The sequence below is a fragment of the Prionailurus viverrinus genome, chromosome A2 (assembly GCF_022837055.1).
Source record: "Prionailurus viverrinus isolate Anna chromosome A2, UM_Priviv_1.0, whole genome shotgun sequence".
Classification (NCBI taxonomy): domain Eukaryota; kingdom Metazoa; phylum Chordata; class Mammalia; order Carnivora; family Felidae; genus Prionailurus; species Prionailurus viverrinus.
The window spans coordinates 1,233,497-1,261,117 of record NC_062562.1 but is presented as its reverse complement, the minus strand read 5'-3'; the positions used below and the strand labels follow the sequence as shown (position 1 = coordinate 1,261,117).

General features: G+C 59.4%; 1 protein-coding gene across 4 annotated transcripts; it reads left to right on the top strand.

Annotated features, from left to right (window-relative positions):
• Window positions 1-25,980, top strand: TLE2 (TLE family member 2, transcriptional corepressor). 4 transcript variants are annotated; one of them, XM_047845073.1, is made up of 21 exons: window positions 1-350; window positions 1,320-1,481; window positions 2,144-2,241; window positions 2,702-2,765; window positions 3,166-3,210; window positions 5,423-5,485; window positions 8,883-8,957; window positions 9,175-9,358; window positions 9,716-9,735; window positions 14,360-14,467; window positions 15,682-15,726; window positions 16,276-16,425; window positions 17,888-18,026; window positions 18,783-18,943; window positions 19,993-20,069; window positions 20,771-21,020; window positions 21,223-21,470; window positions 21,560-21,707; window positions 23,253-23,403; window positions 24,280-24,356; window positions 25,670-25,980. In XM_047845073.1, the coding sequence occupies exons 4-21, from the start codon at window positions 2,745-2,747 to the stop codon at window positions 25,775-25,777; spliced, it is 2,070 nt and encodes a 689-aa protein (XP_047701029.1). In that variant the 5' UTR covers window positions 1-350; window positions 1,320-1,481; window positions 2,144-2,241; window positions 2,702-2,744; the 3' UTR covers window positions 25,778-25,980. The 4 variants fall into 4 exon arrangements, with proteins under 4 accessions (XP_047701029.1, XP_047701025.1, XP_047701019.1 ...); XM_047845069.1 differs by having other exon boundaries at window positions 1-1,066; XM_047845063.1 differs by lacking the exons at window positions 1-350; window positions 1,320-1,481 and adding an exon at window positions 1,910-2,069 and having other exon boundaries at window positions 9,178-9,358.
• Window positions 25,981-27,621: the final 1,641 nt, after the last annotated feature.

Below are 27,621 nucleotides of genomic sequence, written 5' to 3'. Positions count from 1 at the left end.
CTGGAGTTCCTGGCATTGCAGAATGGCGGAAGTTCCCAGCAGGAGTGTGGCCGGCGGATCTCTGGCTTTAGCTGGATGCTCTGTTTCTGTTTCTGGATGCACTGCCCGGCCTGTTCTATTCATTTATTGAGCACTTACTGTGTGCCTGGCTCTGCAAGGGATAGGCTAACAAACCGTGCTGGGGCCCAGACGGATCCAGAACAGGGCACAGTGTTGGAGGATCACAAGACTGGAGGCATGAACGCCATTTGTGAACACCACTTGAATGGGCAGCTGGAAGGGGGTCTTCTTAGGAGGTGACAAGCGAGCTGAGACTTAAATGGTGGGAAGCATTCCAGGCAGAGGGAACGGTAAGTGCGAAAGCCCCGAGGCAGGCCCCAGTCTGGTCAGCTGGGAAAACAGCGAAGGGCCTGAACGTCCCTCTGTCCCTGGGAAGAGGGAGGAGTTTGGGTTTTATTGTGAGGACAATAGGGAGCCATTGAATACTCCAACACACACACACACACTCAAATCCTTATCCTCAGGATCTCTGTTCCTCTCCCCACCCTCGCATCCTCCAGATCTCATCTCCAATGTAAACCTCTTCAAAGACGCCTCTCCCAGACACCCCGGATAAGCAGGTTCCCCCTCATTCATTTCCATACCTGCTCCCCAAACTCTTCCTTTGTACACACAAATACTTCCATAATTACCAAGCTGTGGTCTTGTCTTGTTCCCGGAGCTCAGAGAAGGCAGGAATCTGTATTCCTCCGCTCTCCCTTATATTCCCGGTACCTGGAAGGGTGCCTGGCGGGTAATAGATGTTCCAGAAACACCTGTTGGCTGGAAGGCAATGCTCTTAAGTTTAACAGGGTTTGGGGCACTATTTGCTCACTCCCCTGCAGACACAGATGCAGGGATTGATACAAAGCAAGGGTTTCTCTCTGTTTGGCTCTCTGCTGTGCCCAGTGCCCAGCGCAGTGTGCCGTCCACAACAGGTGGTCGATACGCGTTTGTTGATCGACTTAACAAAAGACCATGAGGTTTTCCACAAGCAGGATGGGAGTAAGAATGTCCCCCCTCCCAGGTGAGTGTCAGGTGTCTGTGGCCTGTGGTGGGAGGTGCAGCCCCTGCCCTCAGACACCTGAGTCTGATGGCAGGGATTCAACTGCCGGTCCCCTGGGAGCTGAGTCTGAGGGAGGAGACAGCCCAGTCTGCTGGAGGTAGCAGTGGAAACACCAAATCCCACCTGTGGGGGTTTTTACTCTGTGCCAGGCCAGGCTGAGGGCTGTTCATGTACCGCCTCGGCAAAAGCAGCCCCTGTGTCTTCCATTTTACAGGTGGGAACACTGAGGCCCAGAGAGGGGCCCAGAGAGACGCAGGTGTCCCTGCCAGCACCGGGCCAGGCCGCCTCCTAAGTCTTAGCCCTCTCCCTCAGAAAGGCCATTTCTGACCCCAACTGTCCCCTGCCCGCCACGCTGCTCCCCACTGTGGGCCCCCAGGTATTTCTTGGTTTCCTTGCGTGTCTCTCTCGCTTGGGCCCTCGGGGAGGGGGGGGGGGACGACGTTCCGGGAGGGGGAGGGGGACTGGGCGCGAGCCTCAGTTTCCCCACGGGTCGCCGGCCCGGGGTGGGGGACGGGGTGGGTTCCCGGGGGAGGGGGGTGCCCGCAGCCCGGAGGTGGCAGGGGCGCGGCGGGCGGGCCGGGTGGGCGGGCCGGGGGCGGCGGCGCCACCTTAAGGCGGCTCTGCCCGCGGCTCCCGGCCGAGCCCCGCCGGAGGGAGGCGGCTCCGCGCGGGGCCCGCCGCCCGCGCCTCCGCCGACACCGGCCGCGGCTCGCGCGACCTTCCGCGCCGCCCCGCGCGCCCCCCGCCCGGCCCCTCCGCGTCCCCGTCCCCCGCGCGCGCCCGGGGAGGGGGGGCCTGCCCCGCGCCGCCGCGCCCCCTCCTCCTTTCTCCGGGCAGCACCCCCCCCCCCCGGCCTCGCCCCCCACCCCGCCGCCGCCTCGCGCCCCCGGATCGTCGGGCTCCGGCGGCGGCGTGGGTGGGGGGCTTCCGGACCGGCAGGATGTACCCCCAGGGAAGGCACCCGGTGAGTGGGGGCCCGGGCTGCGCGGGGTGGGGGGCGCGGGCGTCCGGGAGCTCAGACGCCGCCGTCCCCCCCAGACCCCGCTTCAGTCCGGCCAGCCCTTCAAGTTCTCGATCTTGGAGATCTGCGACCGCATCAAAGAAGAATTCCAGTTCCTTCAGGCTCAGTACCACAGGTGAGGGGGGGCGGGGGCGCCCCGCCCCGGGGGACCCGGGAGCTCACCCGGGAGCCCACCTGGGAGCCCACCTGGGCGCCCCCGGGGGGAGCGGCCGGGCCGCTGGGGGGCCCGGGGGGGGGGGCGTGGGGTGCGCAGCCAGGCGGGGGCGGGGCCTCCAGGGTGCGGGGCCGAGGGAGACCCCCCTCCCCCAGGGGCGAGGGAGGGCTTCCAGGTGGAAGCGCAGCTGAGGTGGCTGGGGACCGTCAGTGCTGGGACACTTGGAGCCTGAGAAGGGGCGGGAAGGGACCGGGACCTGGAGGTGGGCCGATAACGAGGAAGTGGGGAGGGGGCCAAGAGCCAAACCCATCGCTTTGGAAACTGGCCCAGATGGGGTGTCCCTGGGTGTTTCGCGGGGTGGGGGCGGGGTGGGGGTAGAGGCCGGGCGGAGCAGGACCCCCATGCCCCGTCTCCTTTCCAGCCTCAAGCTGGAATGTGAGAAGCTGGCCAGTGAAAAGACGGAAATGCAGCGACATTATGTCATGGTGAGGGGGTTTTCGTGCCGGGATGGGGCAGCGGGAGGGCTCCCTGTGAGTCGCAGCGCCTGGGGCGTGAATCCCCACTCACCCTGCCACTCTGGGCCTCATTTTCCCTGTCTGTAAGTGGGGAGCCCCCCAACTCTTACAAACAATGGGACAAGGATGTCCCCTCTCCCCAGTGGCATCTCTGAGGGGCCAGGGTCTCTGGGCACTTCCTACCTGCCCCCCCCCCCCCCCCCCCGCTTCTTCCTCTGGTCTTGCCCTCTGGGCTCCCAGGAGGCTGGGAGGCTCTGCTCCCTGCGGTGATCCCCCAGCCTGGGAGCCCCTGGAAAACCCAGCTTCACCCTGAGCAGGGCTGGGCACCCACTGGCCCAGCATACATCCCAATTGAGTTTTTCCTTTGTAGTACTATGAGATGTCCTACGGGCTCAACATTGAAATGCATAAGCAGGTAACTGTGGTGGGGGGTCGGGGAGGGGGGTGCTCAGTGGGAAGGGTGAGGGTCTGGAGCTTGAGGAGAGACCCAGCGATCTGATCTGGCAGTCTGGGGCAAAGCAGACCCAGGGAACAGGGGTCTTACCCGACTTCAGCCTCATGAAGGAAAGGAAAACACTTCTGAACTGCTAGAGATACGGTTCAGCAGAGGCAAGAAGCGGGCAGGGGCGGCAGGGGCCAGTGTCCTGGTCAAGGAGGGCTTGGGCAGAGGCTGGCAGCCAGGTCAGGGAGGAGGTAGGGGAGACATCTGTCCCAGGGTGGGGGCCGACCACACGGTCTTGGAGGAGGTCCCATTCAGCCCACGGGGTCTGATGTTTGGAGGTGGCACCTGCTGGTCTGCGATGGACCTCAAGCTTCTGTTGCTGCTTTGAAGGTTCTGAGGTTGACCGCGATGTTCTGAGACTCTCCTAAGCTTCTAAGTCTGATTCAAGGTTCTAAGTTAGACCAAAAGGTTCCGAAATTGACTCCAGTTGTCCAAGATTGACCCCTCCAACCTGAGGCTGAACTCAAGCCTCTCTGATAGATAAGAGGGGCCCTGAAAGATTCTGAGGTTGATGGAATCTTAGATCTGGTCCCTGCGACTATCAGGACAGTGGGCGGAGCCTACTGGGTGGGAAGAGGAGGGGGGTGGGCTGAGAGGGTGGGGTGGCCTGGGGGTGCCTGCCCTGGTGTGCTGTTCTGGGATGTGCGGGCTCTACGGGATCTGGTGCGCGCCGGAGGGGGCTCGTCCGCCCGGAGCATGGTGTGGTCCCTTGGGTGCGTGAAATAGACTCTCTTGCAGGGTGAGGGGCATGTGCTAGGATCCAGTCTCTGTCCTCCTGCTGGGAATTCAAACTCTGCCCAGACCCAGCACCCAGCACCCCTCTAACCCAGGCAGAAGCAAAGAAGCAAAGCATGGACTGGCCGGGCCCACACCTGGATGTGCCCTAGCTGCCCCCCCCGTCCCCACCCACACAGCCCCCGCTGTGCTCAGCCCCCGTGGGGCACCCCTGGCCCAGGCCCTGCCCCCGATGAAACCTGCAAGTAAGACCAGACTGTCTCTACTCCACTCCCTGGATTTCCCTTTACTGCATCTCCTATACTTTGACACCAAATATGGGGGTTTTCTGCACCCCAACCAGCTCGCACCCTGGCACCAGCAGATGTCTTGCGATCTGGCTCAGTTCTGCCCGGAGTTAGTGCGGACCCCCCCCCCCCAACACCACCAAGTTCAGGGCTCAGCCCCACCGGACTGCCTCCGTTGGACATGCCGATCTAAAAGTCTGGGTCTCTGGCCCAAACTCCTGACCAACCGGCTATATGTACACGTCAGGGGTTCCCATAATCCCCTTCTCGGGTTCAATAATTTGCCAGAACAGTCCACAGAACTCAGGAAAGCGGTTCACTTTCCTGGATCACCCGTTTGTTATGTAGGATCTAACTCGGGCACAGCCAGGGAAGAGAGGTGCAGAGGGGGCGGGGGCGCACCACACTCCCAGAACCTCCATGGGGTCACCCCCGCAAAGCTCTCCACCAACCCAGTTACAGATATTTGTGGAGGTTTCTTTCACTGGACAGGCCTTGCTGATTAAATCACTGGCCATCGGTGATTAGCTCAAGCTTCAGCCCTCTAGTAAACTCATAGTAAACTCAGGTGTGATCGAAAGGGGCTTGTTGAGGACAGAAAAATGCCCCCCCCCCCCCCGCCATTACCCATCACTGAGAAATTCCAAGAGGTTTAGAGCCTCTGTGCCAGGAACTGGGGACAAAGCAAAGTAAACAGGTTTTTTATCCCAACACTACAAAGCTCTCCTCCTGAGTGTGGTGCATGGGGGTCTCTGCCTGGCAGTGGCCTCGGCTTGCAGACGAGACCCAGACCCAGAGACGCGGGCCCGGTGAGGGCCACTCCCTTGTTCATGATGACCCCACGGCTTCTAAGTACCCCATCTGAGTTGCGCGTCTGCGTGGCTGCTTCCTGGGAGTCTGTCGATGGCGTCTCGCGGCTGGTGTATCCGTCCTTCCCTTCCGGCCCAAGGCCGCCCTGGGCATCAGCTCAGCAGATTGCTTCCTCAGCAGCCCCTCCGTCTGCCCCCGAGCCTGTGTGCCACTCTGGCTTCAGTGCCTCCGTTTGCACCTGCTAGTGACAGCCCCCGCCCCCTCCGAGCTTCCTCCTCATTGTTTCCTGCCAGGCCGAGATTGTGAAGCGCCTCAGTGGTATCTGTGCTCAGATTATCCCCTTCCTGACCCAGGAGGTGAGTGGGCTGCTGGGACGGAGGGGAGCTGGAAGATGGGGGGCGGGGGGCTGGCTCGATGCCGATGCCGGTGCCACAGGCACTGGTTCTGCCGGCTGGCCTGGAGGGTACAGGGCTGGGGCAGGGGCTTCAGGGACGGAGGGAGGTGATCGCTGACGGTGACGAGCGGGCGCAGCCAGGCTGCCTGGGTCCGAATCCTGGCCTTGTGCCCTTGGCGGCTTGCCTTGTCTGTGTCGTTGTGGTGATCAGGCAAGCTGATCCGTGCAAGGGTGATGCTGGGTGCTAAGGAAGCACCCGATAAAAGTTAGCCCTTACATATGTCCAGTGAAATAAGCCAGTCACTGAAGGACAAATGCTGTCCAATCCCACTCACAGGAGGTCCCTAGAGGAGTCCCGTCCTGTCCACAGAGACAGAGAGTAGATGGTGGGAGCCAGGGGTGGGGCAGGGGGTGGGGAACCAGTGTTTCATGGGGACAGAGTCTCCGTTTGGGGAGATGGAAAGTTCTGGAGACGGATGGTTGCACAACAACGTGGATGTGCTTGCTGCTGCTGAGCTGTGCACTTAGAAATGGTTAAGAGGATAATGCTTATGTATGTGTAACCACAATAATAATTTTAAAAAGCTGGAATCAGGGAAGGTGAAGTAATAAGCAGTGTGAACAGCTCACTGAAACTTAAAAAAAAAAAAAAAATCAGCCCTTCTAAGAATGCTCTGAGTGCATGCCAGCCTCAGGACCTTTGCATCAGCTGCCCGTGCTTCCATCCGGAGCATTCCGTCCACAAGAGACATGAGGGCAGGTTCCACTGCAGGGTGGATAAGTAGGGCAGCCTCACTGTGATGGGGAACAAAAATTTTGGACCCCACTGAATCTGAGATTTTCTGGAAGCTTGGGATGGAGGGATATCCTGGCTGGGCTGAGATTGTAGACATGGTGTCTGAAGCCGGGGGTGGGGACAAGGTGGCTTAGTGCATAGGGAGAAAACAGCAGAAATGAAGATAAAAAAAACTAAGAAGTGAATAAAGACACACATCTGTGCCCCAGCGACTCCCTTCTTCTAGATCGAGACTCAGCAAACTGCAGTCCAAGGGCCAAATCCCCCCCTCTGCCTGTTTTGGTTTTTTAAAAAATGTTTTTAATGTTTATTTTTGAGAGAGAGAGACAAGACCGTGAGCAGGGGAGGGGCGGAGAGGGAGGGAGACACAGAATCCCAAGCAGGTTCCAGGCTCTGAGTTGTCAGCACAGGGACTGATGCAGGGCTCGAACCCACGAACCACGATATCCTGACCTGAGCCCAAGTCCTGTGCTCAACCCAGGCGCGCCCTCTGCCTGTTTCGTTAATACAGTTTTATTGGCACAGGGTCATGCCCCCTCACGTGCATGATCTCTGTGACAGCTTTCCTGATAAAATGGCAGAGAAGTTAAGACAAAAACCTTCCGGGGCGCCTGGGTGGCGCAGTCGGTTAAGCGTCCGACTTCAGCCAGGTCACGATCTCTCGGTCCGTGAAGTTCGAGCCCCGCGTCAGGCTCTGGGCTGATGGCTCGGAGCCTGGAGCCTGTTTCCGATTCTGTGTCTCCCTCTCTCTCTGCCCCTCCCCTGTTCATGCTCTGTCTCTCTCTGTCCCAAAAATAAATAAACGTTGAAAAAAAAAATTTTTTTAAAAAAAAGACAAAAACCTTCCGACCTGCAAAGCGGAAAATATTCTCTGTGACCCTTTACCGAAAAAGTTTACCAACCCTTGGCTTAGACACGCTGACACACAGGTGTGCCACACACGGGAGCTTCCTGTGTCTCACACGTCCTCAGGGGGAGCAGCTCAAACCCCTGACCTCAGGAGTGTGGATAAACAGCCCTATACTCCTACAGGGAGCCACCAGCCACATGTGGCCATTTAAATACACGTTAAATTGTATTTCTTTTTTTTTTTTCTAAATCCATTTGTTTCTGAGAGAGAGAGGATGAGCAGGGGAGGGGCAGAGAGGGGGAGAGAGAGAGAGAGAATCCCAAGCAGGCTCTACACCAGCAACGTGCAGCCTGATGCAGAGCTCGAACCCATGGACCCGTGACCTAAGCTGAAATCCAGAGTCTCCACTTAGCGGACTGAGCCCCCCCAGGTGCCCCTGCCAGTTTCTACTTTCTGACCTGGGTGGTTTACCTGGGTGCTGATTTGGATGGTGGTTCTTTGCTGGGGGCCGTGCTGCCCCAGGGCATTCTGGGCAACGTCTGGGACTTTTGTGGTTGTCACCTTGAGGGAGGGGGGCCCGGGGATGCTGCTCAGCCCCGCCTCCCCCTACAGCACCCAGGATGCCCCCGCAGAGAACGACCTGGCCCCAATGTCCATGGTGCTGAGGGAGACGCTGATCTGGAAACCCCGATTATTTATTTATTTATTTTTAAAACATTTTTTAATGTTTAATTTTGAGAGAGAAACAGAGCGTGAGTGGGGGAGGGGCAGAGAGCGAGGGAGACACAGAATCCGAAGCAGGCTCCAGGCTCCGAGCTGCCAGCACGGAGCCCGATGCGGGGCTCGAACCTACAAACCGTGAGATCGTGACCCGAGCTGAAGTCGGACACAACCCACTGAGCTACCCAGGTGCCCCAGGAAACCCCGATTTATAATTACTGGTTTTCACTGTGCTTGTGTGCCTGTTTCTTTGTGTTTGTTTCACCCCTCTCAAGGGAGAGGGGCGCCTGGGTGGCTCAGTTAAGCGTCCGGCTTCAGCTCAGGCCATGATCTCACGGTTGGTGGGTTCGAGCCCCGCGTCGGGCTCTGTGCTGACGCTCAGAGCCTGGAGCCTGCTTCAGTTTCTGTCTCCCTCTCTCTCCACCTCCTCCACTCTCACTCTGTTTTTCTCTCTCTCTCTCTCTCTCTCTCTCTCTCTCTCTCTCTCAAAAATCTTTAAAAAAGTTTTAGGGGCACCTGGGTGGCTCAGTCAGTTAAGAGTTCAACTTTGGCTCAGGTCATGATCTCAGGGTTGGTGGGTTCGAGCCCCCCGTCAGGCTCTATGCTGACAGCTCAGAGCCTGGAGCCTGTTTCGGATTCTGTGTCTCCCTCTCTCTCTGCCCCTCCCCCGGTGTGTGTGTGTGTGTGTGTGTGTGTGTGTGTGTGTGTGTGTGTGTCTTTTTCAAATATTCTGTGTCTCCCTCTCTCTCTGCCTCTCCCCCGCTCATTCTCTCTCTCTCTCTCTTTCTCTCTCTCAAAAATAAACATAAACATTAAAAAAATTAAAAGAAAATAAAATGGAAAGGGAGAGAGACAGAAGAGAAATAACAAAGCTCTGGGAACAAGGATGGGGTGGAGGGAGGCGGGGGGCCTCAGCGGGCACTGCCTGGCTGGGTGGGGGCTCCCAGCAGACGGGGAGCCTGAGCACCCCCTTCCCGGCCCCCCACCTCCCAGCATCAACAACAGGTGCTCCAGGCCGTGGAGCGGGCCAAGCAGGTGACCGTGGGGGAGCTGAACAGCCTCATCGGGGTGAGTCCGCCCAGCCCCTGCCCTGCCCTGGGGAGACCCCACCCCTGGGTCCCCGGCACCCAGTAGGTGCTAAAGCTGGAGGGTGCCGGGCGGGCAGCTGGCCTGGGCTCCGGCCTCCCTGGAGACTCTGGGGGACCCCCACTACCCCCCCCCCCGGCCCGGGGGCCCTGCTGGGTGCCCGTGTGGCCCGGCCCCGGCCCACCTCTCCTCTCTCCAGCAGCAGCAGCTCCAGCCACTGTCTCACCATGCTCCCCCTGTGCCCCTCACCCCTCGCCCCACTGGCCTGGTGGGTGGCAGTGCCACGGGGCTGCTGGCCCTGTCCGGAGCCCTGGCCGCCCAGGCTCAGCTGGCCGCCGTTGCCAAGGAAGACCGGGCAGGCGTGGAGGCCGAGGGACCCAGAGGTGAGCGGGGCAGCACGGGGCGGCCCTGGCCGGGGAAGGGGGTGGGGGAGGGGGGAGGGTGGCATGGGGACTTAAGGGTGAGGGAGTGAAGGAGAGGGCCTGCAGGGCCGTGGGGGTCAACTTCACTCGCCACTGGCTGTGTGTCCTGGGGCGAGTTACTGCCCCTCTCTGGGCATCTACCTGAATGGTTCAGGAAAGGAACGATCCACCCCTTTGCAAGGGTGTTGGAGAAGGGAGATCCTGAGCCCGGAAGAGGGCTCTATCAACGCTGGAGGGGTGTGCCCTCTGGCACCATGGGCTGTGAAACCCTCACCTCTTCTCCTTCTCTCTCTCTCTGCCTCACCTCCAACCGGCCAGCGGAGAGAGCTCGGAGCAGGGTAAGTCGAAAGGCATCCGGGAACTTGTGTGATATTGGCCTTGCATTCGAACGGGGAACGTGGCTGAAGCCAGCGGCTCTGAGCTGCTAAGGTCCTCCCAGCAGGACGCCCGCCCAGTGTTGCGGCTGGGTCGTCTGGAGCGTTTTGGTATCGGAGATGCCCCTGCCGCTAGAGTTTTCTTTATGGAAGGTTTTCAATCGTGAGCTGCCTTTTGGGGGTTTTGTTTGTTTTTTTGCAATTGAATACGTGCATGCACGTGGCACCTTCCGCTCATGAACTTATCTGTCATCCACTCGATGTCACCATCTATCAGAGCGGATAAAACACAGTACAGGATGCAGGAAACCGCACACAGGTGCAGCCCACAGTCTCCTCAGCATCCGTCGCTGTGCTGTGAGCTTGGTGTGTGTGTGTTGGGGGGGGGGGGTTCCGTGTGGTTTTTTTGCCTTTGTTCGCAGGATCACAATCTGCTATATGATTGCACATTTTCTAGTAGCCACGTTTATTTATATTTTTAAATTAAAAAAAATGTTTTAGCGTTTATTTTTGAGAGAGAGAGCACATGCGCACGTCAGCAGGGGAGGGGCAGAGAGAGAGGGAGATGCAGAATCCGAGGCAGGCTCCGGGCTCTGAGCTGTCAGCACAGAGCCCGACGCGGGGCTCGAACCCATGAACTGCGAGATCATGACCTGAGCCGAAGTCGCATGCTTAACCGACTAAGCCACCCAGGCGCCCCTCTCGTAGCCACGTTTAAAAAGTTAAACAGATGAGATGAATTCCGATAGTATATTTTACTTAACGTCATGTATCCAGAATATTTCAACGTATAATTGACATGAAAACTACTAACGGTATGTTTTATGTCCTTTTTATTGTGCTAAATCTCCACGATCCAAATGCGTTTCGCTCTTAGAGCTCATCTCAGCTTGCACCAGGCCCCCACTCCCACCCCCTGCCGCCGGGGACACTGGGCAGTGTCTGGGGACATCTGTGGTTGTCACGACCACATGGCTTCTGCCCTTAGAAGGTCCCATTTCCCAGATGCGAAGCTTGACGCACAGATCTTGAGAACAGCGGCGGGGACCCTCAGTCTTCGCTGGGCCTAGAGATGGGCATCTCGATCCCCGTGTCTCTGTTATGTGTGACACGTATGTTCGTGTATGTTTAAGTACAGGTGACAGTGGTACCAGTTTACGTCCCCGCCCTGGGCCCTGTCTGTTTAACACAGTGTGTTGGAGACGACTTCAAGTGGCCCTTTCTCACCTTTGGGTCGGAGAAGAGAATGCCCAGAGAATACTCAGCTGTAAATGCCTTTGCCCAGGCGGAGGTTAAGTTCGCGATAAATGCTGCCAGTTGCCAACTTGCCTTGTTTGTTTAACGTAAGACAATTGTGGGGCGCCTGGGTGGCTCAGTCGGTGAAGGGTCCGACTTCAGCTCAGGTCACGATCTCGTGGTCCGTGAGTTTGAGCCCCGCGTCGGGCTCTGAGTTCGAGCCCCGCGTCGGGCTCTGTGCTGATGGCTCGGAGCCTGGAGCTGCTTTGGATTCTGTGTCTCCCTCTCTCTCTGCCCCTCCCCTGCTCACACTCTGTCTCTCTCTCTCAAAAATAAAAATATATAATATATTATATAATTATATAAATATATATATCATATATAAAATAATCATATATAAAATATTTTAAAAATATAAGACAATTGCTTAAAAAAAATTTTTTTAATGTTTTAATTTATTTTTGAGAGACAGAGACAGAGCGCAAGCCGGGGAGGGGCAGAGAGAGAGAATCCCAAGCAGGTCCGAGCTGTCAGTGCAGAGCCTGACGCGGGGCTTGAACCCATCAACTGTGAGATCATGACCTGAGCTGAAATCACGAGTCAGAAGCTCAACCGACTGAGCCCCCCAGGTGCCCTGAAGACAATTCGTACAGAGAAGGGGACCATGTGGAGAGGGGGCTGGACTTGTTTGCCATGGTTGTTAGAACACATTAGCACACACTGCATGGCTTAAAACAACACGGATTTGTTCCCTCCCTTGTTCTGGAGGCTACAAATCTGAAACCGAGCTGTGAGCCCTTCTAGCGTCTGGTGGCCTCTGGGCTTGGGGCTCCTTGGCCTGTGGCTGAATCATTCCGTCTCTACTTCTGTCCTCAACGTGGCTTCTCCCCTGTGTGTCTCTTTCCCTTTAAGGACACCAGTCCGGGGCGCCTGGGTGGCTCAGTCAGTAAGGGTCTGACTTCGGCTCAGGCCACGATCTCTCGGTCCTTGAGTTCGAGCCCTGCATCAGGCTCTGTGCTGATGGCTCAGAGCCCAGAGCCTGCTTCGGATTCTGTGTCTCCCTCTCTCTCTGCCCCTCCCCCGCTTGCCCTCTGTCTCTCTCAAAAATAAACAAACATTAAAAAAACCGAAAAAACAGGACCGTAGTCCCGTTGCATTAGGGCCTATCCCGACCCACTAAGCCCTCATCGCAATTAATCACTTCTGTGAAAACCCTACTTTCAGATAAGGTCTCCTATGAGGTTCTGGGTGGGCACGTGACTTTGGTGGACCCTGTCCAACCCCGTAAAGGGACCGTGACCCCCTGACCCTTGCCCCGAGCCCCCTCCCACCCAAGTCTCCTGGATGCGACAAGGGTGCAGAGGCTGGCTGAGAAACCCCGCTGTAAAGCTTCCCATGGCTCCCTGTTGCCCTCTGGGTAAAAGGCCTCCCCCTCACAGAGACACAAGTTCGAGGCAGCAGAGGCTCCGTGGTGGGAACATAATTGCCAGAGAGGGAAGGGGTGTGAGGAAGTGGCCGTTGTCGCACAAGAGACCCCGCCCCCAGGGGACACCAGCCCGTGCCTGGGGACATCTGTGGCTCTCACGACTAGGGGTACGCCTGGCATCGAGTGGGCGGGGCCGGGGTCGCTGCTCAGCCCCCACAGTGCCGAGTGGGGGGAAACTCAGGGACATCCTGTGCGTTTCTGCATTTCCCTGCACGAACGTGGGCTCACCGCGCGCCGGGCCCCGCGTCACGCTCAGCGTCCGCAGCTCGCTGTATCTTCCCCGCAACCCTAGGAGGCGGGCGCTGTCGCGATGATCCCCGCACGGGACACGGGACATGGGTTGAGCGTGCGACAGGTTGCGTAACCTGCCCGAGGTCTCAGAGCCAATGGGAAGCCGAGCTGGGATTTGCGCCCAGCCAGTCGCCTCTCTGCCGGCCGATTTCCGCCTCAGTGATACATTGAGGCCATCTTTCCGTGCTGTCACATCTCGGAGGTCTCTGCTTGTTTTTTTCTTTTTTAAGATGTTATTTTTGGGGCGCCTGGGTGGCCCAGTTGGTTAAGCGGCCAGCTTCAGCTCAGGTCATGATCTCGCGGTTCGCGTGTTCGAGCCCCACATTGGGCTCTCTGCTGTCGGGGCAGAGCCTGCTTGGGATCCGCCGGCTCCCTCTCTGTCTGCCCCTCCCCCTCACTCTCTCTCTCAAAAAAGTAAAAATAAAACCACTTTTTAAAACTGTCTTTAGGGGCGCCTGGGTGGCTCAGTCAGCTAAGTGTCCGACTTCAGGTCACGATCTCACAGTTTGTGGGTTCGAGCCCCGCATCGGGCTCTGTGCTGACCGCTCAGAGCCTGGAGACTGTTTCAGATTCTGTGTCTCCCTCTCTCTCTGACCCTCCCCCGTTCATGCTCTGTCTCTCTCTGTCCCAAAAATAAATAAACGTTAAAAAAAAAATTAAAAAAAATACTATCTTTAACAAGAGATTTTATTTTACAATTTTTTTATTAAAAATTTTTTAATCTTTGTTTAGTTTTGAGAGAGAGACAGAAAGCAAGTGGGGGAGGGGCAGAGAGAGAGGTAGACACAGAAGCCGAAGCAGGCTCCAGGCTCCGAGCTGTCGGCACAGAGCCCGACGCGGGGCTCGAACCCACGAGCTGTGAGATCATGACCTGAGCCGAAGTCGGAGGCTCAACCGACTGAGCCACCCAGGGGCCCCTCTGCTTTCTTTTTTAAGCGGCTGCACGCTTTTGCATCTGTGGCCTGCTTTATTTCCTAGTGGCCCATCTTGCTGAACGTGGCTTTGAATCCTGTGTGTGGTTTGCACAGAGCCACCCAGCTCTCAGGGCCCAACGTCTTATCTGCCCGTGAAATCAGGCTTCAAGATAAGATCTCAGTTGAAGAAATGGTCCCATCCAGAACTGCAGTGCTTGAGAAATCACTGTGTGGGGGCATCCCCTGTGTACAGCTGGAGGGACTGAGTCCCAGGGAAGGAGAAAACTGTCCGAGGGCACACAGGCAGGTTGATGTTGTGTCTCTGTGCTGGCACACCCAGCCCTTGACCTTAGAAGGTTGGTTGTCGACACCTGGTGGGCTGGCTTGGCATCCTGCCTCGGCCCCTAATTCGCTGTGCAGCCCTGTCTTCCTCAGGCTCAGTTTCCCTGTCTGTGCAATGGGATTAATCGTCACTTCCCCAAAGAACTTGCTGTGGGGTCAAGACCTTAGCATCGAGCCTGCCCTTGGGAAGGTCCCACTTCCCAGATGGGAAGCTTGAGGCACAGATCCTGTGTTTGGGGACCCTCGGTCTGGGCTGGGCCAGGACGGAGTCTGGGGCCCCAGGGCCCTGACCCTTTCTCCGGCCCTTGTGTCTCTGCAGAGCGCGTCCCCCTCCCCCACTGAGAGCGTGGTGGAAGAGGTGCGACCCGGTGGCCCAGGGGGCAGTGGGAAGCCGCGAGCTGAGGACAAGGATCTGTCGGGACCTTATGTAAGTGGGGGGCAAGCGGGAGATGGGTGGGCCCCCCAGCCCCGCCCCTCAGGGCCTCCCAGAGCCCAGCTCTGGCCGTGACCCCCTCACTCTGGGGCCTTCCATAGCTCCCCGCGGGGCACGGAGCACTGAACAACGAGAGGAGCTGTGGGGCCAGGCCCAACTCTAGTTGCTGTGTCTCCGTGGCCTCTGGGGCACATCTCCGTTTGCCCACCTCCTGGCTTTGGCTCCGGCTCTTCATCCCCCCCGCCCCGCCCCTGCCCGAGGCACAGAATACTCTCTCCGGGGCCCTCCTCCTGGGTCAGGACCACCCCCGCCCCTCACTGCCCCTGCAGTTTCGGGGCCAGGCTGCAAGTTGGGGCTGGGACTGGCTGGCTGGAAAGCACCTGTCCCATCGACAGGGACAGCCTTCTCCCAGCTGCCTGCTGGCAGGCCCGGTGTTGGCCAGTCCTGCTGTTTCTCGGAGATGCCTTTGATCTTTAAAGAACATAGCAGCCTGTTCTATAGCCGTCAGCAACGGGTATTTTAAAGAAGAAAACTGGGGACGGGGCGGGGGGTGGAGGGCAGGGGGCAGTCAGCCCCCGTCTGCTGGGAGATGTGGCCTTCAGGCTGCAGCCTTGGTCTTCCCTTGCTTTTGCAGCCAGACCAGAGGGCAGCCCCACACGCCAGGGTTTCTCCCAAGGGCAGTGGGGAGCCATAGAAGGACGTAGTACAGATGTGGGGACAGGTGTAAAGAAAGTCCTCTGGGGCAAGCTTGGAAGGCTACCTGGAGGCGGCGAGGCTGAAGGCCAGGAGCCTAAGGAGGGGATGAGGTCTGTGCTAGGCCATGGGGATGGTGCTGGGCAGACGATCCCGAGAGGTTGACTGGCTCCGTGGAGAGAGAGCCAGTTGGGAGTTTATGGATGAGTCCTGGCCCCGGCCGACCCATCCCGTTACCGAGGAGGAGACTGGGACCCAGGGAGGGCCGGGAGGCGCGCGGGGCCCCACAGCAAGTCTTGGGCCCTCAGTTCCATCCCCTCACTTTTCTCCATGAGAGACCCGCCCCCAACCCCTTGCACCTGAGCAAATGGCAGCCTTCTTTCTGAACTAAGCACATGGGCCTCTGAAGCCCCAGAATCCCGGTCAGACCGCGGCTGGCGGTCTCCTGAGATCAGTAAGGGGGCACGGAGGTAGCGGCATGGCCAGGGCAAGCTCTTTCCCCCGTGTCCCCCCAGGAGAGTGATGAAGACAAGAGCGATTACAACCTGGTGGTGGACGAGGTGAGTCGGGGTCTGGGCACAGAGGGTGGCAGGCTTTCCCGGGTGTTGGGGGACCCAGAGGGAAGGGGGGGGGTCCTGGCCCCCTCTGTGGATGGCTGTGTTGAGGGTGATGTGGGGGTAGGGGGAGTAGGGGATAGAGGGACACCCCAGGCTGAACCCCTCTCCATAGCACAGGTGGGGAAACTGAGGCCCAGAGAACCCTGGCAATGGGGCAGCAGAAGTGGCATCCGGCCCTGGCTCGCTGTGTGACGGGGACAGCACGCCCCCGTCCCTGGCCTCACTTTTCCCCATCTGTTTAATGGGGGACAACAGAGCCAAGCCCTTACACAGTCGTTTCTATGTGGGTTTATGGAGTAGGTACCATCAATCCCATTTTATAGATGCGTAAGTAAGGCATGGGGGCGGGGGGGGGGGGGTTCATAATCCTCCCAAGGTGGATCGTAGGGACCCAGGCTGGAGTGCGGGGTGGGGTTAGGGAGGGGTACAGAGAGAGGGGCTCTCCTTCTTTGCCCAGTTCACCTCCACTCAATGTCACCTCCTCAAACCCAGGACCAACCCTCGGAGCCCCCCAGCCCAGCAATCACCCCATGTGGAAAGGCGCCCATATGCGTCCCCGCCCGTCGGGACCTCGTGGACAGTCCGGCCTCTTTGGCCTCCAGCCTCGGCTCCCCGCTCCCCAGAGCCAAGGAGCTTGTCCTGGTAAGGAGTAGGGGAGGCCTTGAAACTCACTTTATGCACCCTGGGGACCTGGAAACAGATGCCACTCGATTAGATGTCGAGCAAGGAGACACCAGCCCGGCTGGGGTCTTTCCAGCGGGTTGTCCAGCATTTCCTTCATGATTATGTGCCACCTTCCTAAAATCTGCCTCGACTTTATCCAGGTGATTTTCCCCAAGAAGTCCGCGTGCTCTGTTGAACCTAAATACATTATCAAAAGACCACTCACCCCCTTAGGGAGAAAGGGAAGCATCTCTTGCAATAAATAGGAAATCCCTTGGAAATAAACACACTCAGCGGCAGAATGGCTGCTCTGGGACTGACTCCAGCCTGGCAAGTGTTAAGGCCTTGGAGAAGCGGGAGAGACAGCAGCCCCACCTGAGAGGTTGTCCCCCGTTTCCCCCCCACCCCTTCCGGAAAGGCAAGAGCATTACTATGGGAACAACTTTCCCAGTGCCAGGTGTAGGAACCCCTCAGAGCACGCCCCTTAGGCATTCCCAGCCGGGCTCCGTTTGGTCCCACCCCTGCCCTCACCAAATCTTCCCCAGACCCCTGCCCTGCGCTTACCCAGAGAGTGCGTCGGTTTCTAGGCCTCCCCTCCCTGCAGGTTGCTATGGCAACCGCCGAGGCTGGGGCTGACGGTTGCATCTCCTGTGACCTCCTCCACTCCGGGAGGCCAGAGGGGGAGGGGCAGCTCTGCTCTCCGGGAGAAGCCCCCAGAAGGCCTCCCTTGTCCCACGTGTCCCCACCCACTCCCCCTCGTGGAGTGGGGTTGGCAGGAAAACACGTGATTGTGTAGTGGAAAGACGGGACGGGGACGTGAAGTTTCTTGAAAGGCAAAGGAGGTGACAGCAGAGAGACGACAGCGCGTGTGCTCCTCCTTGGAGATCCCCTCCCCCTCTCCTCAGGTGTCCCCGCGGGGAGAGACAGCTGCAGGGGCACCCTGCCCCCTGAGAGCAGCCAGGGGCACCCCAGTGCTGGCTGCCGGTCCCTCGCCTGGGTGCAGGCCTGTGCTCCCCGCCTCCTGAGTCCTCCGATTGTCGCCTTCCTCCGCAAGGCCCGCTCCCTGCCCCGTGTGCCCTTGCTTGAGGCCTGTCTACACCCGCACTCCTCATACCTGATCATGTGCCCGCTGGGCTCTGGCAGCGGGTGCCGGTCCCCCTCCCCACGCCGTGTGCAGCCCTGCGGGCAGTGCGTGCCCGTTCCCACTCTGCTGCCCGCCTGGCGCTCCCGGCCTGTGGACCCCGCGTGTCCCTGTGCTCAGGGCATCAGCGGTGGGGCCCATGCCCTTGAACCCCACGTGCTCGGCGGGCAGACACCTCCTGTGAGCCCCCACCTAGCTCCCTCCTCCCGTGCCAATTTCTCACCAGATCGTGGGCAGCAAGGGGCCCGGTGCTGGTGCCAGGGTGGGGGTGGGGCGTTCAGTCCGGACCTTTCTCCCCAGAATGATCTTCCCGCCAGCACTCCCGCCCCCAAGTCCTGCGACTCCTCCCCGCCCCAGGACGCCCCCACCCCAGGGCCCAGCTCGGCCAGTCACCTCCGCCAGCTTGCTACGAAGCCAACGCCTGGCACGGACAGTGTCGGTGAGTGTCCACTGGGGCCTGAGCAGGTCTCTTCTGGGGGGTTGGATTCAGCTCTGGGATGGCCTTGACCCCTTCCAGGACTCTGAGCCCAGTGCCGCCTCGCCCCGGGCCCCGGTTTCCTGTCTTGGCTGGACGGCTGGGGAAACAGAGGCCCAGAGGGGAAGCGATCTTCTCAAAGAGGTTTAGCCTTCTGCACGGACAACACAAGCTTTGGAGTCAGACAGCCTGGGGTTTGAGGCCGGCCTCGGATAGTACTCGTCAGCCGCATGACCTCGGGCAAGCGACTCAAACTTTCTGAGCCTCGGGTCCCCCCTCGTTAACGCGGGCTCTGCTGTCATATGGCCAGGCCCCGCGCTGGTTCTGGGTTCCCAGAAAGAAATCAGCCCTGGAACGCGCCCTTGAGGAGTTCCCAGATGGTGGGGACGGAAACGCAGACCCCATGTGATCGTGGCGGGGATAGAGGCAGTGAGCCAGAACGGGCTGGGGTGGGGCGAGCAGGCTCAGTGATGTTCCTGAGATGTTGCTGGACTTTGGGTCTACTAGGTGTCGAAGGGTGAGTAGGAGTTCAGCGACCGAGGAAGGAAAGGGAACAGCATGTGAGCCAGAGGGAACGGTATTCTCAAACATCTGGACATAGACAGGGTGTGGTGGATGCTGGACCGGAACGCAGCAGCCCCGAAAGACCAGCCAAGGCAGTGGAAGGCCGGATCTGGGTCCAGGGTGTCTGAAGACCTATCTTTGTCTCTTCTCACTCAGCCCTGAGGAGCCCCCTGACCCTGTCCAGTCCCTTCACCACGTCCTTCAGCCTGAGCTCCCACAGCGCCCTTAATGGGGACCTCTCTGTGCCCAGCTCCTACGTTAGCCTCCACCTGTCCCCCCAGGTCAGCGGCTCTGTGGTGTATGGACGGTCCCCCATGGTGAGTCCTCAGCGTGGGGGCACCGGGAGGTAGCGGAGGGCACAGGGGCTGGGGGCCGGGAGGAGAAACCAGTTACACCGGAGGAGACAAGGGGATAGGGAAAGGGACGGGAATCCTGGCTTGGCAAGATGATCTGAGGGTCTCAGGAGCTCCACAAGCTTAACACAAGTAACGTGTAACTGGGAAGAGCAGCTGTGCCTATGCCGCATTATGAGGAGCAGGGAGCCCCAGCCACGGGGCACAAGGGGCCCATTCAACCTCCTGGCAGAGGGCATACAGTTGTCGGCCCTGATTTTTAAGGGGCTGCGATGATTCTGGTAGATTCCTGATGAGGGACTCACCTGGGGAGAGGACTGGAAGCGAGGTCTCATGAGAAGGAGTTGAAGGAATAGGGCCTGAGACCCTGAGCTGGGGCGGAGGCAGCAGACAGGGACTGGGTGGGCCCTAGAGGGCAGCACAAGGACAGATGGCTGACAGAGTGAGCCACCTGGAGTAGACAAGGGGGCCTCCAGAGGGAAGAAAATGCTGTCACGGGGGACATCCCAGACCCGAGGGATGTTGTGCAAAAGGGTCAGCAAGTGTTTTCTGCAAGAGGCCAGACATTAAATGGTTTTGGCTTCGCCGACCAGTTGGTCTGGGTCAAAACTACTCACTTCTGCCTTCATAGCTCAGAGCCACCATAGACAACATAGAAATGAACGGGTGTGGCTGTGTACCGATAAAACTTTATTTACAAAAACGAACAGGGGGCCATGGTTTGCCAACTCTTGGCTCTAGAGCCGGTCAGACTCTTCGGGGTCCTTCCAAGTCTGGGATTCTAGGATTCCCCGGGCAGAGGCTTTGGGGTTCCTGTAAGCGCAAGCCTCTGCTCTCCTGTCTGTGGTGCAGCGGGAGGAGAGGGCATCTCTGTCTTCTTAGGGAGGGGCTGACTGGGGATCAGATTGGGGATCCTCTGATAAACAGAGAAATATGGCAGGTGAGCATGGGGGAAGGCAGAGGTGGGTTTGAGTCACCTGCCCTAGGACCCTTCCTCTTTGGCATTTTGGCAGATGGCATTTGAGTCTCATCCACATCTCCGAGGGTCATCTATCTCCTCTTCCCTGCCCACTATCCCTGGGGGGAAGCCGTGAGTATTGGCTCAGGGATCCCTGCCTCCTGTCGGGTGCTTGCATTGTGGGGTGGGGGCTGGGGTTCCCTGCTGTCTTTCCAGAAAGTCTCTGGAGAGAGAGGTAGGTAACAAGAAAAATGCAGAAACGGGGGTGGGGGGGGTACTCTTGCCTTCCCCACCCCCACCCCGGAGACATTCGGCATGTCTTTGACCTTTTTGGTGGTCAGGCCCACATCCGGCCTCTATGGGGCCTGGGATACAGTTGTACATCCTACAGTGCGCAGAATGCGCCCCCCCCCCCCCAACCCCAGGGCGCCGCAGCCCCAAGTACCCAGGAACTCTCCGCCATGATGGGAATGTTCTATACCTACAGCTGCCATTGGCCACCTGTGGCTTTCGCCACGGAGAAACTGAAGTTGTAAATTGATTTCAGTCTAACTGGCCACCCGGGGCTGGGGGCTCCCGGTGGGTCCCAGTCTCTGGAGCTCTCAAGGCGTCTCCCTGGATCCTCGCTACTCAACACGCATTTACTAAGTGCCTGCTTGCCAGGCTGCGGGCCACGGGCTAGGCCACGCTGACTGTCGCGTCCGTCACCTGGGATCCAGGGTTCCCCCCCCCCGCCCCCTACTCCCCCGAGCCCCCGGAGCCGGGCGGGCACCCGGCCCGGCCACCCCCAGGGCGGTCCCCTCCCCGCGCGTCACCGCCCTCCTCCCGTGCAGGGCCTACTCCTTCCACGTGTCTGCCGACGGGCAGATGCAGCCGGTGCCCTTCCCCTCGGACGCGCTGGTGGGCGCGGGCATCCCGCGGCACGCGCGGCAGCTGCACACGCTGGCGCACGGCGAGGTGGTCTGCGCCGTCACCATCAGCGGCTCCACGCAGCACGTGTACACCGGCGGCAAGGGCTGCGTCAAAGTGTGGGACGTGGGGCAGCCGGGCGCCAAGACGCCGGTGGCGCAGCTCGACTGCCTGGTGAGGGCGGGGCCCGCCGGCGGGGGCGGGGCTTGTCCGCAGGGGCGGGATTTCCGGGCCGCCGGGGGCGGGGCTCGAGGCTCGGGGGAGAGCGGGGGCGGGTTGGGGGGCGCCGCGCGCCTGGGGGCGCTCTGGGGGGGGGGGGGAGGCCGGCCCCGTCGGGGAGGGCCAGCCCCACACCGTCGCTTCTCTCCCGTCCCAGAACCGGGACAACTACATCCGTTCCTGCAAGCTGCTGCCGGACGGCCGCAGTCTGATCGTGGGAGGGGAGGCCAGCACCCTGTCCATCTGGGACCTGGCGGCGCCCACCCCGCGCATCAAGGCCGAGCTGACCTCCTCGGCCCCGGCCTGCTACGCCCTGGCCGTCAGCCCCGACGCCAAGGTCTGCTTTTCCTGCTGCAGCGACGGCAACATCGTGGTCTGGGACCTGCAGAACCAGACCATGGTCAGGTGGGTGGCCCCCGCGCCCCTCGCTTCGGCGCTGGAGCAGAACCAGCCCCCGCGACGGACGCCTGACGCCTGGGCGCTTCTCCCTCCAGGCAGTTCCAGGGCCACACCGATGGTGCCAGCTGCATCGACATCTCCGACTACGGCACTCGGCTCTGGACCGGGGGTCTGGACAACACGGTGCGCTGCTGGGACCTGCGGGAGGGCCGCCAGCTGCAGCAGCACGATTTCTGCTCTCAGGTGCGGCAGTGGGACTGCCGGGAGGGCGATAGAAGCTTCAGGAATCCGGAGCCCCCTCCCCTCCCCACAAGGCACTCACTTCCAGAAACTGAGTGGGGACCAGATACCTGTGACCCGTGTCCATCTTTTTTGTCCTTCTCACAAATCCATAGGCCTTACCCTGCCCCCAACCCCGTGGAAACACAAAGGCACTGATTCAGAGTCAGCTGTGGGTCTACTAGGACCCTCAGATCACTTTCCCAGATGCTTTTGCTAAGTCACGCCCCCGTTCATTCCTTCCTCTTCTCTGGTAGCCCAATTCCCTTCCCAGCCTTCAATCTCTTGACCCGACTGAGAACTCCTGACCACCCCCCAGGACCCACTGGGGAGCCACTGATCGAGGTCGGCAGGGAGAGGTTGACATAGGAGTCAGGCAGAGAGGTCTCCGTTCAGGGCTCTGTGAGAATCCAGGCTAAAGGATGAAGTGAAGGAACTGGACACGATCTGGAGACTCCTCACGGCTGAACAGAGTCACCCAGATCCTCTCTCCCACTGCCTTGGGGGCAGGACGTGAGCTCCTTGGCCTGACATTTAAGGCCTCTGTGCTCCAGTCTCTCTCACGCACACCATGCCCTCGGATGCATCTAGACCTCTCCACTTACTGTTCCCTCTAGCTGACATGCTTTTCCTTCCCTTTTCTCCAATTGGTGAACTCCTACTCATCCTTCAAAACCCATCTCCATTTTTGCCCCCTTCCTTGAAGCCTGGAGATAGTAGCTAACGCCCAAACTCTTTCGTTCTACCTTCTCTTCTCTTTAGCTTAAAAGTTTCTTTGATAAGGAACTCAAGGGTGCAGGTGGATATGGCTGTCCATCCCCTGGCCCTGAGACTTAAGATGGGTTGTTCTCTGGGGACCCCATGGTGAGTATCTCTCATCCCACCGGGCCCCCGTCTTTGTGCAGGAACTCTGTACGGGCAGGAGAGCACACGTGAAAACTTCAGTCCTCTCTCTGCTGTCCATTTGTGGTTCTTTCCACACGCGTCCTGTCTGTAGGACTTCGACAGGGTTAGGATAGAACAGGGCGTTAAGCCTCTCTCTGCCTCGCTTGGGGTGGGGCACGGAACGATGAGGCCACTGAGTCCTTTCACATCCAAGCAAAAGGAGGTGTTGGCAAGCGGGGAAAAGTTCCGAGCTGGGGGTCCGAAGGCCTCGGCTTTCACGGATCTCTGACCTTGAGCGAGCCCTGGCCTCGAGCTTCCCTTCTGCCATCTGCTCAAGGGGGGCGACTGTCCTCGCCCGGCTTCTCCCTCTCCCTCCTTCCCTGCCTCCCAGAGCTGTTGTGCGTTCTGAGCAGATAATGGATGTGAGGCCCCAGGGTTCCGTGTAATTCTGATTAATATTAATGATCCGACATGCAGTTGCCTGCTGCGTTCCAGGCCCTGGGCCAGCTGCCTCTCCACGCGGGGCTGCCGCGGGAGAGCGGTGGGCCCCTCCCCTGCCCCTCTGGGCCTCCTCCAACCTCTGCAGGGGGGGTTCGATGTCCCCTCTTTCCTCTGCACCCCCAGATCTTCTCCCTGGGCCATTGCCCCAACCAGGACTGGCTGGCCGTGGGCATGGAGAGCAGTAACGTGGAGGTCCTGCACGTGCGCAAGCCCGAGAAGTACCAGCTGCACCTTCACGAGAGCTGTGTGCTGGCCCTCAAGTTCGCCTCCTGCGGTGTGTGTGCCTGGAGGGCGCGGGGCGGGGCGACCGAAACCCCACACCCACCGGACAGCCCCCACAACAAAACACAGGACGCCCAGCGGAATTGGAATCTTTCTGTTTAATGTTTATTTTTGAGAGAGAGGGACAGAGCACAAGTAGGGGAGGGGCAGGGAGAGAGGGAGACACAGAACCCGAAGCGGGCTCCACGCTCCGAGCTGTGGGCACAGAGCCTGCTGCGGGGCTCGAACCCCCGAGCCTGGAGATTGTGACCTGAGCCCAAGTCGGACGCTTAATCGACTGGAGCCACCCAAGCACCCCCTCGGTGGAATTTTGAATCTTAACGAATCGTTGGTTAGCGGAAGTTTTTCCCAAGTGCGACCCGGGACATGCTTACGCTTAAAAGCAACTGATTTGGTAATACAAATACATCCCCAATATCGCCTGAGATACACTGACACTAAAAAAAAAAAAAAAGCAGCCAGATGATTTTCAGCATAAGTGTGCCCCGAGTACCACATGGGACACGCATGCATTAAAAGAAAATAAATAATGAAATCCTTGGGGCACATCTGTATTAAAATAGTTTGTGATTTATCTGAGATTCAAAGGTACCTGGGCATCTTATGTTTTATCTGGCCACGCTCTCCTGGGGGCTCCCCCTTCTTGAAGGCCAGATGGGCCCCCGCCCCCGGGGGGCCTTGACTTCACCATCTGGAAAATGGGGGGGAAGGAGGGGCCCACTGTTCCCTTTGTGAGAGCGGAGGTGCCAGAAAGAAAGGGAGAGACCAGGCCTGCTGGACCCTGTCTGCCTGCGGCCCACAGCCGGGGACGAGGTGGGGGGGGCTCTCTGGTCTCTCCTGCTGGAACCCCCTGCTCTCCCTCCCCCAGGGCGCTGGTTTGTGAGCACCGGGAAAGACAACTTACTGAATGCCTGGAGGACGCCATACGGAGCCAGCATTTTCCAGGTACCCAGCCGCGTGCAGCCACCGCCCTGCAGGCCAGGACGTGCTGCACGCAGGGGCCCCCGGGGTGGCGGAGCTGGTGGTTAAGCCGCGGAACTTCCCCCGGGTCCTGCGAGGTCCCCCCCCTTCCCCGCCAGCCAGCAAGCTACTAAAGCAGGGTCTGCAAACTGCAGGCTGCGGGCCACATCCGCGTGCAGCCTGGGTTCTTTTGTGCGTGCTGCCTTTTTTTGATACATTAAGACTTGCCATCGTGGCCATCTCTAAGCGCGCACACACTCACACTGTTGCGTAACCACCCCTGCCATCCGTCTCCAGAGCTTTCCATCTCCCCAAACTGAGGCTCTGTCTGTCCCCAGGAAGCACGGACTCCCCGCCCCCTGCCCCATCCCCTGGCTCCCACCCTCCGCCCTCTGTCTCTCTGGACGGGACTCCTCTGGGGACCCCCTGTGATGGGGCCACGCAGGACGTGTCCTTCTGTGTCTGGCTTCTGTCACTGCTCAGTGTCCTCCGGGTCCACCCACGTGGTGGCAGGCGGCAGGCTGTCCTTCCTTCCTGAGGTGGGGTCACAGCCCGTAGTCTGGGTGGATTGCGTCTTGCTTAGCCATCCACCACTTGATGGACACCGGCTTTGTTTCCGCGTTCTGGCTGCTGTGAGTCGCACTGCCGTGGACGTGTTTTCATTGCTCGTGGGCAGAGAGGTCTTGGGGTGGGATTGCTGGGAGCTGTTTAACCTCTGGACTGTACTCCAACTTTCCCATCCCATCAGCAGTGTTCGCGGGTTCAAAACTCTCCGCGTCCTCAACAACCTGTTATTGTGTCTTTTTCTGTTCCAGCCATTGTAGTGGGCGTGCAGTGAGTTTTACATCGTTAAAGGGGTGTAAAGCCAAAGCACGATAATGTGACGTAGATTTATTTGGCCCCCGGACTTGTTGGCTAGAGACTCATTTGGACCTTTGGCAAAGCCTGGAAACTCACTGCCGGGTCCTTTACAGGAAACGTTTGCTGGCGTAGGGTCATTGCGCTGTAAGCCTCGGCCGGCCCTCTGCTGTGCTGTGTGGCCTCATGCCCGGTCCACACCCTCTCTGAGCCTCCTAGGAAAGGGCGGGGCTTCAGTTGAGGCTCTCTTGGTGTCACGAGAACAGGGGACCCGCCCTTCCCAGGATCTGTCACCTGTCCACCCAATCCCACTGGCCCTGCCTCTTCCCTCTGAACGTCGTGCAGGGCGGTCAGGGGCACGGACCGGACACCAGACGGTGCTAGTATCGGCCACGCCTCACCTTCTCTCCCTTCTCTCCCTCCCCCACCCCTGCCCATAGTCCAAGGAGTCATCCTCCGTGCTGAGCTGTGACATCTCCGGAAATAACAAGTACATTGTGACGGGCTCGGGGGACAAGAAGGCCACGGTGTACGAGGTGGTTTACTGAGCAGCCCCCCCATCTTCCTACGCCCCTGGCCTGGCTCCTGGGGGAGGGGCATCCAGGACAGAGAGCCCAGCACCCCGTCTCCGTTCATACCCGTGCGCGCCAAGCCTCGTCTGCCCTCTGGCTGGCTCCCTGCCGTCTTCCCCTGCTGGACACGGCGCTGGACGGGCAGGTGGACTTCGGGGAAATAAATGTGCTAATCGCAACTCCCTTTCTGTCCCGGGCTGGGGAACCAGGGCTGTTGCTTTTCTCGGGCGCTGTTACCGCGGGAGGCTGTGGGGCCGAGGGCGAGTGGCATCCCGTCCCTCCGCCTCCCTTTCCTCCTCCGGACCCCGGAGGACTGCATTCTACCAGGGGCGGCCGGGAGAGTCGGAGTGCTGTCGAGCAGCAGGGCTTACGTGGTGCCGGGTGACAAGGAGCCACCAGACCTCAGTGGTTGAACGCGGCGGACGTTTCTCTCCCACTCGTGTCCACGTGGTTTGCGGGGCTCGACGGCGAGGAGTCACTCGGGGCCCGTTTCTGCCGTCACGTGTAGCTGCAGGATCCAGCGTGGCAGGGGAGAGAAAGTCACACGTGGCTTGTATTTAGTTATGTCTCTGCATTTTTGTTTTAACGTGCACTTTTGAGAGACAGAGTGTGAGCGAAGGAGGGGCAGAGAGAGAGGGACACACAGAATCGGAAGCAGCTCCAGGCTCCGAGCTGTCGGCACAGAGCCCGACGCGGGGCTCGAACTCACGAACCGTGAGATCACGACCTGAGCAGACGCTTAACCGACTGAACCGCCCAGGTGCCCCACACGTGGCTTTTCAGTGCCCAGGCCCCAAAGTTTCCTGTATCTCTTTCACTGCCAGCCCTTCGGACGGAATCATCCCAAGCCACTGCCCATGTACAAAGGGTGGGGAGTATAGAGGAGAACGGAGCTCTTTGGGGTGCAGTTTTCCTTTGAGACCCACCCACCGATAATTCCTGAGAGCCTGGTGCACGATGACACCTGGCCTGGCCTAAGCTGCCAAGCAAACACCAGAGCCCCAGGGGAGGTGATGGTAAGCCGGGAGCTAACAGGAGAAACCACCAGCTGGGAGGGTCATGCAAGACTGTGGGTACACAGGGAACAGCATGTGCGAAGGCTCAGAGGTAAGGTGCTTGGCCAGGTGGAAATGGAGGGAAATCTGCTCCTCCTCGGCTACAGGGGGAGCGAGGTCTCCAGACCAGGCTTAAGCAGAGAGAGCCCCTAGAAATGTGGGTCAGCGGGGACGGGGACATAACACGTCTGTGTTCCTGAAGCTCCTAGGGGCTGCTGTGGAGGACGGTGAGTGGGTGGCTGGGTGGGAGGCCCAGACGCCCCTGGGAACCTTCTGGAGGGAGATGGCAGGGTCCCCGGGGGGAGTTTTGGAGGTGCTTTTTGGGGAAGAGGACAATTCTCCAAGGAAAGCAGACCTCTTGGCACGATTGGGGGTGCTTATGCTGGAGGGGACAGGGCGAGCAGGTGGGGTCAGAGTCCCCATGGGGGGAGGACAAGCCTGCCAGAGACTCATTGCTGTTTTGCTGCGAACTACTGTGTTCTGCACCTGCCTCACAGGGCTGACAGGGGTGGGGGGTGGGGGGTGGGGGGTGGGTGGGGGAGGGACCCGATCACTCTCGGGAGGGCGCCCTGGGCACTGTGGGGCTGAGCAGCATCCCCGGCCCCCACCCACTTGGTGCCAGGCATAGCCCCCCACCCCCAGTCACAACGACCAGAAATGTCCAGATTTGCCATGTGCCCCCCCCGGGGGTGAAGTTCACCCCCAGGTGAGATGCACCCATCTAAAGCGATAGGGCATCTTGGGAAGGGCGGAGAACCCCACCCC